The sequence below is a fragment of the Myotis brandtii genome, unplaced genomic scaffold (genome assembly GCF_000412655.1).
Source record: "Myotis brandtii unplaced genomic scaffold, ASM41265v1 scaffold61, whole genome shotgun sequence".
In the NCBI taxonomy this organism is placed as follows: Eukaryota; Metazoa; Chordata; class Mammalia; order Chiroptera; family Vespertilionidae; genus Myotis; species Myotis brandtii.
The window spans coordinates 1,272,353-1,288,162 of record NW_005370318.1 but is presented as its reverse complement, the minus strand read 5'-3'; the positions used below and the strand labels follow the sequence as shown (position 1 = coordinate 1,288,162).

General features: G+C 39.5%; 1 protein-coding gene across 1 annotated transcript in view; it reads right to left on the bottom strand.

Moving 5' to 3' along the window:
• PIGU (phosphatidylinositol glycan anchor biosynthesis, class U) overlaps positions 1-15,810 on the bottom strand; it is an 83,373-nt gene that overhangs the window by 25,255 nt on the left and 42,308 nt on the right. The window contains exon 7 of the mRNA XM_005879785.2: positions 11,659-11,756. Coding sequence (XP_005879847.1) covers positions 11,659-11,756 — 98 coding nt within the window. The remainder of the gene's footprint in view (positions 1-11,658; positions 11,757-15,810) is intronic.

Genomic DNA, 15,810 nt, shown 5'->3' with positions numbered 1-15,810 from the left:
TAAGCAGAACCAATGGACATAAGACACTGGGGGGTAGGGGAGGCCAGGGGATTGTCAAGGGCAGGGGAAAAAAGGAGACATATGTAATACCCTTTGTAATACTTTAAGCAATAAAAAAAGAAATCATATTAGTATCTAGATATATGCAACAACTATTTATGATGAAAACAACAACAACAAAATTCAGTGAAGTGGCAGGGTAAAAAATTAACACAGAAATAGCTTTCAAATGCACAAATAATAAAAAATTAGAGGACACAATGGTAGATGAAACCACATTTATAATAACACCAAAGAAAATAAAACTCAGATTTAAATTTAACAGGAAATGTGCAAAACCTATTCAAGGAAAATTTTAAAGCAATCCTGAAAGACACTAAAATCAACTTGAACCAATGGACAGATATCTCCCGTTCTTGTTTAGAATGATTCAACATTATAAATATGTCAGTTCTCCTTAAACAAATTTATAAATTAAATTCAATAATGCAATCCCAATAAAAATGTCAAATAGCTACTTTATGGAATTATACAAAACAATGTACAGGTCGTATGGAAAAACAAACATGCAAGAATAGCTAGGAAAACAAGTGATAAGGAAAAATCATGAAGTGTTGACTAGCCCTATCAGACATTAAAATACACTATAAACCTCTATAATTAAAACAGTGTAATACTGGCACATATACTGTATAGACAAACAGACTAGTGGAATAGAACCAAAAGTCCAGCATTATACCAAAATACTTATTTTTTAATAAATGGTGCCAGGACAATTTAGGTAGCCATTTGGAAAAAGATAAAATCAGACCTATATCTCACATTGGAGTTTACCATTGTTGTAGTAAACTCCAAATCAATTAGGGATGGAAATATTTTTTTTAATGAAAGCATGAAATGTTAGAAAAAGCATGGTAAAATTGTCTTTAACTATGATGTAGGGGAAAGCTAAAATATCCAGAGGCAATAAAAGACTGATTAAATTTGGTTACATTACAATGAAAAGTTCTGTGCAACAAAATCACTATAAATAAAATGAGAATATATGTCCACACAAAAACTTATACATGAATGTTCATAGCAGCATTATTCATAATAGCCTAAAAGTAAAAACAATCCAAATGTCTATCAACTGAATGAATGAATAAATAAAATATAGCATACTATAAGAATACTATACTAATGGAATAGTGTTTGGCAATAAAAAGGAATGAAGTACTAATAATACATGCTACAACAGAAATGAACCTTAAAAACCTCATGCTAAATGAAAGAAAAGCCCACATATTGCATGATTCCATTTATATGAAACTAGAGGCCTGGTGCACAAAATTCATGCAGGGGATGGGGGTTATCCCTCAGCTTGGCCTGCACCCTCTCCAATCTGGGACCCCTTGGGGGATGTCCAACTGCCAGCAGTCCGGGACCACTGGCTCCTAACCACTCGCCTGCCTGCCAGCCCGATTGCCCCCAACTGCCCTCCCCTGCCGGCCCAATACATAAACAAAGTCAAAAGACAACTGAAAAACCAGAAGAAAATATTTGCAAAGGTTTAATACATAAAGTGTACAGTTTCTTTCAGGATTGTGTCTTTTAATACATAAAGTGTATAGTGTCTTTCAGGATTGCTCTCCTGTCGACCCGATTGCCCACAACTGCCCTCCCCTGCCAACCTGATCACCCTCAACTGCCCTCCCCTACCAACCCGATCACCCCCAACTGCCCTCCCCTACTGGCCCGATCGCCCTCAACTGCACTCCCCTGCCAGCCCGATTGCCCCCAACTGCCCCCCCCTACCAACCCAATCACCCCCAACTGCCCTCCCCTGCTGGCCCAATCGCCCACAACTGCCCTCCCTTGCCACGACCCGCCTCCTCTGCTGGGACCTGCCTCCTCTGTGCTGCACGGAGCCGTGGGACTCCCAGGTTTCACCATGTGGGAGCAGCCGCCAGGCCCTGCCTCCACTGTGCGTGTGGCCATCTTTGTGGTGGCCATCTTGTGATGACGTTGCGCGAGGGCACGAGGACCACCTAGGCTTTTATTAGTATAAATGTGCAGGATAGAGGGCTGGAGGTGAGAGGGCACTGGGAGAAAACAGAGTGACTGCTAATGGATATGGGGTTCCTTTTTGGGTGATAAAAAGTTGTAGAATTGATTGTGGTTATGGCTGCACAACTCTGTGAATACACTAAAAACAATTAAACTGTACAGTTTATTTTTTTAAAATATATTTTATTGATTTTTTTACAGAGAGGAAGGGAGAGGGATAGAGAGTTAGAAACATCGAGGAGAGAGAGCCATCGATCAGCTGCCTCCTGCATACCCCCTACTGGGGATGTGCCTGCAACCAAGGAACGTGCTCTTGACTGGAATCGACCCCGGGACTCTTCAGTCCCCAGGCCGACGCTCTATCCAGTGAGCCAAACCGGCTAGGGCTAAACTGTATACTTTAAATAGGTAAAAATGTATGGTATATAAAGTATATCTTTTTTAAAAATATATATTTTATTGATTTTTTTACAGAGAGGAAGGGAGAGGGATAGAGAGTTAGAAACATCGATGAGAGAGAAACATCGATCAGCTGCCTCCTGCACCCCACCCACTGGGGATGTGCCCGCAACCAAGGTACATGCCCTTGACCGGAATCGAACCTGGGACCCCCCAGTCCGCAGACCGATGCTCTATCCACTGAGCCAAACCAGTCAGGGCAGATAAAGTATATCTTGATAAATAATAAAAGCTGTTAAAGGAAAAAAAAAACTATAAACAAAGTCAAAAGACAACTGAAAAACTAGAAGAAAATATTTGCAAAGGTTTAATACTTTTAATACATAAAGGATTCTTAAAAATTTAGAGAAAAAGTATCTAAATCCAACAGAAAATGAGGAGGGGGGAGGAATAAGCAGACAATGCACAAATATGAAAAAAATGTTCAAACTCACTTATATTTAGAGAAATGCAAATTAAGACAACACTGAGACATCATTTCTCATGATTAGACTTGCAAAAATTTTAAATGTAACAACACATCTTGTTAGTGAACCTGTGGGAAAACAGGTCCTCTCCTACTTTACTGGTGGGAATAGAACATTTGTATATGCTTTCTGGAGGGAAATGTGAAAAGACCTGACAAAACTACACATGCACTTATCTTTGGACCCAGTAATTTACTTCTAGAAATCTACCTGGAATTCAAAAATACACCCCCAATAATACAAGAGTACACATACACAAGGTTACTCATTGAAGCATTAATTTAAGTGCAAAATTCTGGAAACAATCTAAATTCCCATATACTGGAGAGAAGTTAACACACAATGAAGTACTATGCAGCTGTAAAAAAAAAAAAAAAAGAATAAGGAATATCTCTCTGTTTCAATAATTTCCAGGAAAGAATGTTAAGTGGAAAAAGCAGAACACAAAAAGAGTATCTAGTGTACAAGAAAGAAGGGGAGGATGTAAGAAAATATATGTGTGCCCTGGCTGGTGTGACTCAGTAGTTGAAGCATTGTCCTGTGGACTGGAAGGTCACGGGTTTGATTCCAGTCAGGGCACATACTTGGGTTGAAGGTTTGATCCCTGGTCGAGGCATCTATGGGATGTTTCTCTCTCTCTCTCTCTCTCTCTCTCTCTCTCTCTCTCTCCCCCCCCCCTTCCTCCCTATCTAAAAAAAAAAATTTAAATGAATAAATAAAATAAAAAATACATGGATCTATTCATTTGTGCAAAAGCAATGCAGGAAAGATAAACCGAAAACTAAAGAAAATAATTACTTAGGATGACAGGAAAGGTAGAAAGCAAAGACCAAGATAGCAGGGATGAGCCCTAGCTGGTTTGGCTCAGTGGATAGAAAATCTGGCCTATGGACTGAAAAGTCCCGGGTTCGATTCCAATCAAGGGCACATGCCTGGGTTGTGGGCTCGATCCCCAGCAGGGGGCATGCAGAATGCAGCCAATCAATTATTCTTTCTCATTATTGATGTTTCTATCTCTCTCTCCCTCTCCCTTCCTCTCTGAAATCAATTTAAAAGAAAAGATAGCAGGGATGAGGACAGAATAATAATCCTCTGAATATATCTTTTTAAAAATATATAGGATATCATCTATTTCTGCATGCGGTTTGTATTAAAAAATTCATACTGGAGCACTCAGACGAGAAGCATATCTTAGTCACTCTTCGACTCTGAGCTGGACTTGGCCTGAATCAACCTGATTTGACCTCCTCAAATGTCCCCATTGGGAAATTTTATCTCGGGACTAGGGCATTCTGCTTGTAAAAAAACAGGAACATACTGAGAATTTTGAGCAATAAATCAATCTAATAGTTGAAATGAAGACAAGGATGTGACATTGTCAGAACTACTGGTCCAAGGAAAAGTAGGTGCAATGAAGATTTGACAACACAAGTCATGGATGAGCTAGATAGACTTGCCCAGAGATAACAGCAGACTAGAAAAGCAGAAGGATTGTTGTCTCACTTCCTTGTGGGTCTGGGACACTGTGTCAGTCTTAGAGTTGCTGAATATATCTTTTTGTGTAGCTGACTCTTAGAATCATATTTCAGTCCCTTCACATACTCCCCCAAACAAACAATTAAAATCAACCAGGACATAGGGGAAATCCAAAATGAATATAGCCCTAACCAGTTTGGCTCAGTGGATAGAGTGTCGGCCTGCGGACTCAAGGTCTCCGGGTCGATTCTAGTCAAGGGCATGTACCTTGGTTGTGGGCACATACCCGGTGGGGAGTGTGCAGGAGGCAGCTGATCAATATTTCTTTCTCATCAATGTTTCTAACACTCTGTCCCTATCTCTTCCTCTCTGTAAAAAATCAGTAAAATATATTTTTAAAAATGAATATAAACAGTAATAAGTTAACCTAACTATATCACAAATCAATAACATAACCACACTAAAGGGTCATATGGGGGTAGAAAAGAACTAAACTAAGTGACTATGAGAAACAGTAAGTTGACAGAATACTGTAAGGCTAAAGACAATAAGAACTATATATGAGCGCTATAATCAAGTCAGTAAGTGTATTTCTATGGGGGTATTCTCACAGCAATTCTAGAACTACTTTATGTGCATACTAGAATTGAACAGACAAGAAAATATATTGCAGACAATGAAAGCTAGGTTTCTCACTGTTAAGAGAAAGAAGTTATAAGGAAAAGAGAGAGACTAAAGTGAACCCTGTGGTGTTGGCTAGAATCATAGGTATCAGTATAAACGGATAGAAAGGTAAAGAATTACAGATGGCCCTAGCTGGTTTGGCTCAGTGGATAGAGTGTCTGCCTGCGGACTGAAGGGTCCCAAGTTCCATTCCGGTCAAGGGTACACGCCCAGGCTGCAGGCTCGATCCCCAGTAGGGGGCGTGCAGGAGGCAGCCAATCAATGATTCTCTCTCATCATTGATGTTTCTATCTCTCTCTCCCTCTCCCTTTCTCTCTGAAATCAATAAAAATATATTTTTAAAAAAGAATTATAGATGTGTGTATATGTCAGTTAGCATACATACATTATTTCATAGCTCTGGTAGAAGCAATGATTCCCTAATAACAATAAGCATACCTAAAACCCTTGGTTTCTAAATAACATTCTTCAATAAAAGGAATCCAAGTGTCCCTGAAGAAGTACTGATTTCAGGGCTGGGAAAATACAAGATGAGCCTGGAACATCTTGTGGTACCAGAAAAAAAGGGAAGGAAAGGCTCAAAAATAGTCGGGCCTTGTCAAAATAACACAGGAGCAAATTTGAAGGAGCTCTTCATGGTCAAAGCTAGAAAAATATGAGCAATAAGCTAATGATAGTATCCAATTTTTTTAAAGGGGAAATTCATATAACGTACATTTAACCATTTTAAAGTGTGCAAATTGGTGACCATTTTAGTCATGTATAGTGCATAGGTTCTTTAACAGTTACCTTGAAAGAAGTTTGAGGTTGGTGAGAGATAGATTCTTCTCTACAAAAAAAGCAAGCTCCAGAGCCGATTCTGGCATATTTTGCAACATTTATTAAACAAAAATTCATTAGCAAGCAGGCACAAAACAGTTTACACAAACTATCCTAGAAGGTCGAGTAAGTCCCAGCTCTCTCCCCTTTTATTTATTATTTATCCTTGCCCAAGGATATGCTCACTGATTTTAGAGAAGAGGGGATGGGGGCGGGGGGGAGGAGACAGAGAGAGACACACCCAGAAAGAGACAGAGAAACACTGATGTGAGAGAGAAATATTGATTACTTACCTCCTGTGCACCCTGATCAGGAATAGAACCCACAACCTTTATGGTATACAGGACAATCCTCCACCTAACTAAGCCACTTTAATTGCTTAAATTGCCACTTGCAAGGGGTTCACTCAGAGCAGAAGTGACAATATCCCAGAGGCAGGAGTTCTGTTGCCCTTGGAGTTGTTTACTTCTAAAATTCATTTTGCTAATTAATAATCTATATATATAAAAGCCTAAGCGACCGTTATGACCGAATGACCAGAACAACCAGTCGACCAGTTGCTATGATGTGCACTGACCACCAGGGGGCAGATACTCAATGCAGGAGCTGCCCCCTGGTAGTCAGTGCACTCCCATAGCCAACCTCCCGGGTCCCCTTCCCCCCAGTTGGCCAATCTCCCGTGGTCCCTCCCCTTGGCCAGCTGGCCCCCCGACCGGCTGGCCAACCTCCCGTGGTCCCTCCCCACTGCTGGCTGGCCCCCCTCCCTGATAGGCCTCGATCGCCAGCAGGCCAAGGGATCCAACCCATGCACGAATTCGTGCATCAGGCCTCTAGTCTCACCAATAAAAATCCAATCAGTTTCTGACATTCACATGCTAACTATCAAAGGTGAAGCTCAAGCTATAGAGAGCAAAGCACTGAGAACAGCCACCTGTGGAGTGTGGCCTTTCTGATACAAACTATATGACCACAATGGAGTGAGATGCTTCATTAAAGTAACTCATTGCCATTTAAATTGAGGCAGCTAATTGGTATGGATATAGTGCCAGATGGTCTATGGAAAAGTATGAAAAAATAAATTATAGACATCATAACTCCACTGTAAAGATTTTAAGGACAATGGGAACCTAATCAAGAGATTTAAGCTAGAGATAACATTACTGTTAACAGATATAAGGGGAGGGGAATCTGATCAACCGTCTCTAAGCTTATTCTCACCCCTCTGTAAAATTGTGTGTTCCCGCCAAGGCCGGTGTGGCTCAGTTGGTGGGACCATCCTCCAGTGCTGATTGATTCCTGGTCAGGGCATATACCTACTTTGCCGGGCACAAATGGGAGGCAAGCCATGCATGTTTCTCTCATACAATGTTCTCTCTCTCTCTCTCTCTCTCTCTCTCTCATTACTAAAAACATATCTTCTGGTGAGGATTTTAAATAAATAAATTAAAATAATAAATAAATAAATAAATAAATAAATAAAGTACTCTAGCCTCTAGCCCAGGGGTGGGCAAACTTTTTGACTCGAGGGCCACAATGGGTTCTTAAACTGGACCGGAGGGCTGGAACAAAAGCATGGATGGAGTGTTTGTGTGAACTAATATAAATTCAAAGTAAACATCATTACATAAAAGGGTACGGTCTTTTTTTTTTTAGTTTTATTCATTTCAAATGGGCCGGATCCGGCCCGCGGGCCGTAGTTTGCCCACGGCTGCTCTAGCCACATGTGGCTATTTAAACTTAAATTAATGGAAATCTATTAAAATTAAAAATTCAATTCCTCAGTCTCACTAGCACACTTCATTGCTCAATATTAACAATATAGAGATATAGGCCATTTTTATCACCACAAAAGGTTCTACTGATAACACTGCTCTAAAATACAGTTTCAAGAGAATAGTACATTTCTGAGGATGAAAAATAATTCAACAAAGAGGCATCCATAGATAAATTCAAAGAAGAAGGCACTTAGGTTCTGAGTTCCTTTCTACAGTTCTACCTGTCCTTGGTCATCTATCTTGATCCTTCCCTTTTTCCTGAAAAAATACTGCCATCTAGCACAGAAGGAAGGGACAAAGGGAGGGAAGAGAGGAAACCACAGCCCAGAGGAGAAAAACAAAACCTTGAAAGCAAAATTTTGTGTGTGTGTGTTGTTGTGTTTTTTTGTCATTCTTCTCTACTAATGATATTTAAAAAGAAACAGGTGGGAAGTGAAAAAGACAGGTATGAAGAACTGAATCAGGTACACTGTTCAAAGCAGCTCTCTTAGGGGAGAGAGTCCTAAGTACACACCCAGGAGATGAGGTTTCACTCTTTGCAAATCCCATTAGCAAGCTCCAAGTTTCCAGTTGCTATTATGTTCTCAGTGCTTACTGGACCTAAAGTGTTAGCGTCAATGTTTGGGTGGAAATGATTTTTTTCCCCTGGCAAATCTGTGATTATAAAATGTGCAATAAATTTTAGGTGTAATTTTTTTTATTTTAAGACAGTGTTGAGAGTCAGGTTTGCTTTGGGAAACAAAGCTCTGAAAATATAAAGTAATGTATAATTTACCAAGTCTACCTAGGGGTCCCAGATTACGAGAGGACACAGGCCAGGCCAAGGGACCCCACCAGTGCACAAATCCATGCACCAGGCCTCTAGTATTGTAATAACTATGTATGGTGCCAAGTGAGTACTTGAAATATTGGGGAAATCACTGTAAATTATATGATTGTTTGACTACTATGCTGTCTGTACACCTGAAACTAATACAAAATAATATTGAATGTCAACTGTAATTGAAAAATAAAATTTTAAAAAAGAGAGAAAAGAAACTCTTAACAAAATTTTTTATACCTAAGCTCTTAGAGTTTAAGGATGAGACCTGTAAATGCATGATCATTCCCTTACCCTCATTTTTACCTGTTCTAAAAGAAAAGGAAGCTAACACCATTGCCACCTCTGCCTTGACCCCCTCCTGGACGCAGCAGAGACAACAGAAAGCTGCTGGGGAAAGAGAAAAGATGTGAAGAATTCTGAACAGCCCCAAAGAATGCCTAGGGAAGGGACCCATTATCAAGAAAAACCTGGTTGGGTTTGGCTCCTTTGATACAAGGTAGAACCATGTAATCTACCCCAAACTCCAGAAAGTATTGAAATCACAGGAGTAACCCTTTCAGTTCAAAGACAAGAGGTCAGATTGGATCCTTAAGGGCACTCACAAAGTATTTTCCCCTGGTTTCTGTTACTTTCTTTCAAAGAAAATAAGAACCTCAAGCCATGTAAGGGGATCCAAGGCTTTAGGAATCTCAAGCAGAAGGAAGGAGGAAACTAGGAACTTCACTGACGGCACCTCTGCTAGCCTCACAGCTCGGCCTCAAGGTCCTGTGCACTTTAGGGCTCTCTATTTTATTCTGCACGCTATCAGATCATAACATTTTAAGCTTGTCTCTCATTTGGAAACTAGGCCCTAAGCCAAGGTCAGAGGAAGAGTAAAGATGGGGGAGGAGACCAGAGGGCTCAAACTACCACTCTCATAAGTGACTCACTAGTGAGCTAGATGCAGCATCCCCTGCCTTTGATGCTGAAGCCTTCCTGTGTCTCACATGGGGAAGAGAAAAAAAGCTTTGCCTCTCACACTGGTTGGACACTAGCTTGTCCACCACCTACCCTCTCAAAATTCCACCAGCAGAATGGAGGCAAGTTTGCAGTGTCAAAGAAGTACAAACTAACTTTCACAGTTCCTTTGACCATAGAAAATGAAATATTTTCTTTTCTCCCTCATCACTCCATGTACCTTCAAGCTGGTGACCCTGTCCTTTCTATGAACATTTGAGCACTAATAACCATAACTGATATCTATGAACGCTTATCATACTCTGTTCTAAATATTTGACATGTATTAACCCTTTTCAGTAGCTACTATTATATTATCCCCATTTTATAGGTGAGTAAACCAAGGCATAGAGAAGGAGTCACTTTCCCAAGATCACAAAGCTAATACCAATCCAAGCCAGGACAACTTCAGAGCCTATATTCTATCTCCCTCCTTTTTACTATAAAATTTTCAAACACACAAAAAAGTTGAAAGAATACGCTAATCAACCATATATCTGTCACTGAGATTAAATATTAACACTTTGCCATACTTTTTATCTGTGTATATAAATTTTTCTCTGTGCATAAATTTTCTACATATCATGACACCTCTCCCCAAAACACTTCTGCATGTAGCTCCTAAAAGTAAGGAGATTCTGCCGGGCTGGCATGGCTCAGTGACTGAGTGTTGACCTATGAACCAGAAGGTCACAGTTTGATTCCTGGTCAGAGCACATGCCTGGGTTGCGGGCTCTATCCCCAGTGTGGAGCATGCAGGAAACAGCCGATCAATGATTCTCTCTCATCATTGATGTTTCTATCTCTCACTCCTTTTCCCTTCCTCTCTGAAATCAATAAAAATAAGTATTAAAAAATAAATATATATACACATATTAAAAAAGTAAGGAGATTTTCCTATATACCACAATACTATGATCACATCCAAGACATTAACAATTCTCTATCATCATCTAATAGCTAATGTATATTCAAAATATTCTAAATGTTCCCCAAACACACTTTATAGCTGTTTTTTCCAAACCAGAATCCAATCAAGACTCACCCATTCCACTTGGTTATTGTGTCTCCTTAGTCTAGAACAGTACTCTCACTTGATCTTTTTCATGACAAGGACTTTTCGAGGGAACCAGACCAGCTAGCTATCTTATAGACCATCCTACATTCTGATTGTTTTACTGTTTCCTCATGGTATCATTTAACTTGTTCCTCCACGCTTGTATTTCCTAAAAACCACAAGTCATATCTAGAGGCTTAATGAAGGTTACCCATTTAGGTCAGAATACTTCGGAGTTGATGCTGTGCACTTTGTGCTGCATCACATCGAGAAGCACATCATGTCAGGCTGTTCTGCTATAAGTGATGCTGAGTTGGATTACTTGGTTAAGGTGGTGACAGCCAGAGCATTCCTTTTTAAATATTTATTTTTCCCTTTTCTGTTAGAAGACAATTTAGATGTGGGAGTGGGGCGTAATATTTTGGCACCATGCAAATATCCTAGTTCTCCAAAAATCTTTCACCTGAAGATTTGGCATCCTTGATGATCTTTGCTAGAGTCAGTCATTTCACTGGTGATCTGCTATTCTGTCATTCCTTCTACATTTATAAGCTGCATTCTTCTGTAGAGTTTTGCCTTATTAATTGGGAAAGAACCGTAGTTCCTTTTTAAAAGGTAGGGAACTGCTTAATTCTTTCCTTTTAATTATTAATTTTCAGAGTAAGAAATTGGTAAAACAGCCAAACCTAATGATAATGTGTACTTTTTTCCCCTCTCCTCACCCCTTTTCTGAGCATAACTATGGACACATAGATTTTTATTTATTCAGTGTTTTACAATTACTTGATGCTAAAAATATCCTAAATATAGCCAGCAGGAGCCCCTTTGGACTGATTCCACTGTTCTTTTGACAAAGTACCATTAATCTTTGACATCTATTTTGCTTTCCATCTTAACACGATGTTCCAATCAAGCCTGTGCTGTACTAGTAAGTGTGAATTGGAGACCCAGTCCCATTGCCTGATTAAGCCATGCCCTCCTTTCCCCCAAGCAGAGACCAGGCCATGTATCAAATGTCACTTGAGTACTGGCTTCTGACCAGCAAGTGCTTACCTGGAGGAGATAAAGGAGTCCTGGGACAAACAAGGTGAGTGGGTACAGAGACTGGTATGTTGCTAAGGCAAGAAAAATAGCACTGAGGAAGGCACTACCTGTAAAAAGAAATAGATGTATGGAATAATCCAGCCTCATCAATCAGAATTAGATTCAGAGGGTCCCCAAATCAAGAAACTTTCTATAACTTTTCAAATAAATCACCTGTCAAATATCCCCTGATATACAAGGTGCTTTGGAAACTCACAGAAAGCCTCTTGGCTTGAATTCCAATGAAAGGAAAACAAGGAAGTCAAAATCATTTACCTTTAGCAACCCGAAATACCACAGGAATATTTATTGTAACATTTCCAGAACCATAAAGATTTTATAAAACTTCAGCCCAAAGGGGTGGGGAGTAAGAGATCAACAAAGGATTTGTATGCATGCATATAAGCATAACCAGTAAACACAGACAGTAGGGGGGGTGAGGGCCAGTGCTGGGGGGAGGAGCAACTGGGAGAGGTCAATGGGGGGAAAAGGAGACATATGTAATACTTTCAATAATAAAGAATTTTTAAAATTAAAAACAAAAACAACAACACTTCAGCCCAAAGATGAATAAAGGGATCAAGTCTATTAACACCATGTCCTATTTAAGTTACCAATTGATTATGCCTACAGTTATTGTTTAAGCTCTTCAGAGTGTGAAACCTATCCTTTTGGATGTTCTAAAACCCCATAACTATTTTTTTTCTTGAGAGTATATTTATTAAAGCTGGGGACAGTGAAACAAAAGAAGAGCTTAGGATAGAAGAAGCAACAGGAGAGAGCCTAGATGGTGCTGCTTTGGCTCTCTAAAAACTTTATAAGAAAGAAGTGAGGCATACCAGGCTTCCTGGACTCATTTTTTTTTAAAAATATATTTTATTGATTTTTTTTACAGAGAGGAAGGGAGAGGGATAGAGAGTTAGAAACATTGATGAGAGAGAAACATCGATCAGCTGCCTCCTGCACACCCACTACTGGGGATGTGCCTGCAACCAAGGCACATGCCTTTGACCGGAATCGAACCTGGGACCCTTGAGTCCGCAGGCCGGCGCTCTATCCACTGAGCCAAACCAGTTAGGGCTCCTGGACTCATTGAGAAGTAAAATTCACATGACAGAAGTGGGCCAAGGCAGGACTGTTTTTAGCTTACTGAAAAGTCAGAGAAAAGGGGGCCTTGGCGACAGGTTCAGGGGGTTAGCCCAGGACGAGCTGCTGTTGCTTCCCTGGTTGCAAGTCTTGTGGGGACCCTTAGAGTTTAGGAAAAAGAGAACAAAAGTTCATGCCCAAGAAAAAGGGGTGCGGGTGTGCACTAAGGAGAGCACATTCCCAACACTATTTTTATAACACCCTTCCTTATGTACTATCTTCAAGACATGTGTTTATTTTTTTCCAGATTAACATTTACTTATTGATTGATTGATTGTTACTCCTCACCCAAGGATATTTTCTCCATTGATTTTTTTTTTTTTGAGAGAGTGGAAGAGAGGGAAGGAGGGAGGGAGGAGGAGCAAGAGAGAAAGAGAGAGAGAAGCATCTATGTGAGAGAGATATATCCATTGGTTGGCTCCCGCATGCACCCCAACAGGGCTGGGAATCAAACCTGCAACGTAGGCATGTGCCCTTGACCGGGAATTAAACCCAAAATCTTTTGGTACGAGGGCTGATTCTCTAACCATGGAGCCACACTGACCGGGCTTAAATTATATTCATTTTATTAATAATGTTTTCATTCCCTACATAAAATGGGCCATTATGGAATCATTAAACATGATGGTATAAAAAATTTGCAATGACACGGAAAGATATTTATAATCCTATTAAGTGAAGGTTACAAAAGAGATATATACTAGGATTTCTTAAAAAATATGTATAAACAGCCCTAGCCAGTTTGGCTCAGTGGAGAGAGTGTCAGTCCCTGGACCAAAGGGTCCCAGGTTCAGTTCCAGTCAAGGGCATGTACCGGTTGCAGCTTGATCCTCAGCCCTGGTCGGGGTGCATGCAGGATGCAACCAATCAATATGTCTTTTTCACATAGATGTTTTTCTCTGTCTCTCCCCATCCTTTCTACTCTCTCTCTAAAAAACAAACAAATAAACAAAAAAAACAATGGAAAAATATCCTTGGGTGAGGATTAACAAAAAAAATATGCACAAACAATTTTATTAACTAATGTTACCTCAATCAATAAAAATAAAAAATTATATTTTCAACAATAAAGAATTATAAAAATTTAAAAACCATATGCATAAACAAACTTGTTTAAAAAGGCTAAAAGGCTAGGCAACAAAGTTCACAGTGGTTATCTCTGTCTTGTGGGATTATGAATGATTTTTCATACATTTGCTTCTATGTATTTTCTAAATTTTCTATAATGAACATGCATTGTCTTTGTCATAAGAAAAAGACTGATTTCTTTTCTTTTTTTCAAAACACATAGCTATTCCCTTTCAACGGCTTAAGATAACAGATCACCTTAAAGCAAGCATGTCAAACTCAAAGACTAACACGGGCCAAATAAACAAGGTTTAAGTTTATGTGGGCTGCAAAAAAACAAAAGCTTCAATTTTCATAGAAACATAGGTTTATTTCGATAGAGACATGCTGAATACAAAGGGCTGAAATAAATGAGTAATCATTAACATAAAATAATAGAACATTTTAATAAAAATTGATATTTTTTCTTGAACATTAACTTACCAGACATTAAATAACTGCACAAATTAATAAGCATAATGCAAATAAACCTATTTTTCTTGTTCTCCAAAAGTGAAATAATTCCTGTTGCGCACACCAAACAAGTCAGTACAAGACTACTGATGTGGCAATGGGCTGCTAAAATATTCGCTGCTAGTATTAGTGGAGAGAAATGGTGCGCCTGTGCGTAAGGCGCATAAGGGAAATGAATGCAACATAATTATAGTAATCAGTCATTAGCAAATGTTGTAGTTCATTGTTAATAATTATGTATAACAAGATATTGTAAAAATTAAGCTACAAAATTTTTATTAAAACATTTCTTACATACCGTTATATTGGCTGGGCTGCAAAAATATTCACAGGTCATGAGTTTGACATGCTTGCCTTAAAGCCATGACTAGAAAAGCCTAGTTTACAACAGAAGTTTCAAAGTATCTTAGAAATCAGTAGAGTGTAATTGATGGTCTAAGGCTAGTGTTCTATATAGATAATGTTTCATTAAATGACAGTATCCATTTAATGATCATTCTTATTAGTGTGGGGTCAACTGTTCACTGAAAATAACAGACATACTCTTAATGGTGCTTCCTAAAAGGAGGAACTAGTCACCCCACTCAGTCCTTCCAATAACTCCATGAGTGGGTACTATTACTATCCCCATTTTACACGTAAGGAAACTGAAGAACAGAGAAGTTATTTGTCCAGGGTCACAACACTAGTGAATAATAGAAATAGGGTTTGAACCCAGAGAGTCTCGTTCCAGACCCCACATTCTTAAATCGCATCAATATGCTACCTTCTTTTTTTAAAAAAATATATTTTATTGATTTTTTACAGACAGGAAGGGAGAGGGTTAGAGAGTTAGAAACATCGATGAGAGAGAAACATCGATCAGCTGTCTCCTGCAGACCCCCTACTGGGGATGTGCCCACAACCAAGATACATGCCCTTGACTGGAATTGAACCCGGGACCCTTCAGTCCTCAGGCCAACGCTCTATCCACTGAGCCAAACCGGTTGGGGCAATATGCTACCTTCTTGATCTCAATCTTGCTGTACCATAAAAATCACAATAAGCAGAGCAACTATTTGTTAAGCAAGTTCTGGTAAGGAAGCACATTAAGCATTTTATAGTTCTCATTTATTCCTCCACTAATCCAGGAGGCAAATACTAACTCTGTGATCACACTGAAGCTCTTGAGGCTGTGTGATTTGCCTAAGGTTAAAAAGCTGGTAACTAGAACAAGCAGGTTTTGAAGCTGGGTTAATGTGACAAAACTCTACCCAAGGCTGCTTTGTACTTGGGTCCTTGGCTCCTCTATGACTCTGTCCATAGGAAGGGCTTTACTCTACAGCAGTGATTTTCAACTGGTGTGCCTCAAGAATGTTTAAAACATGCAATACCTGACTATTTAGACCTCTTTTT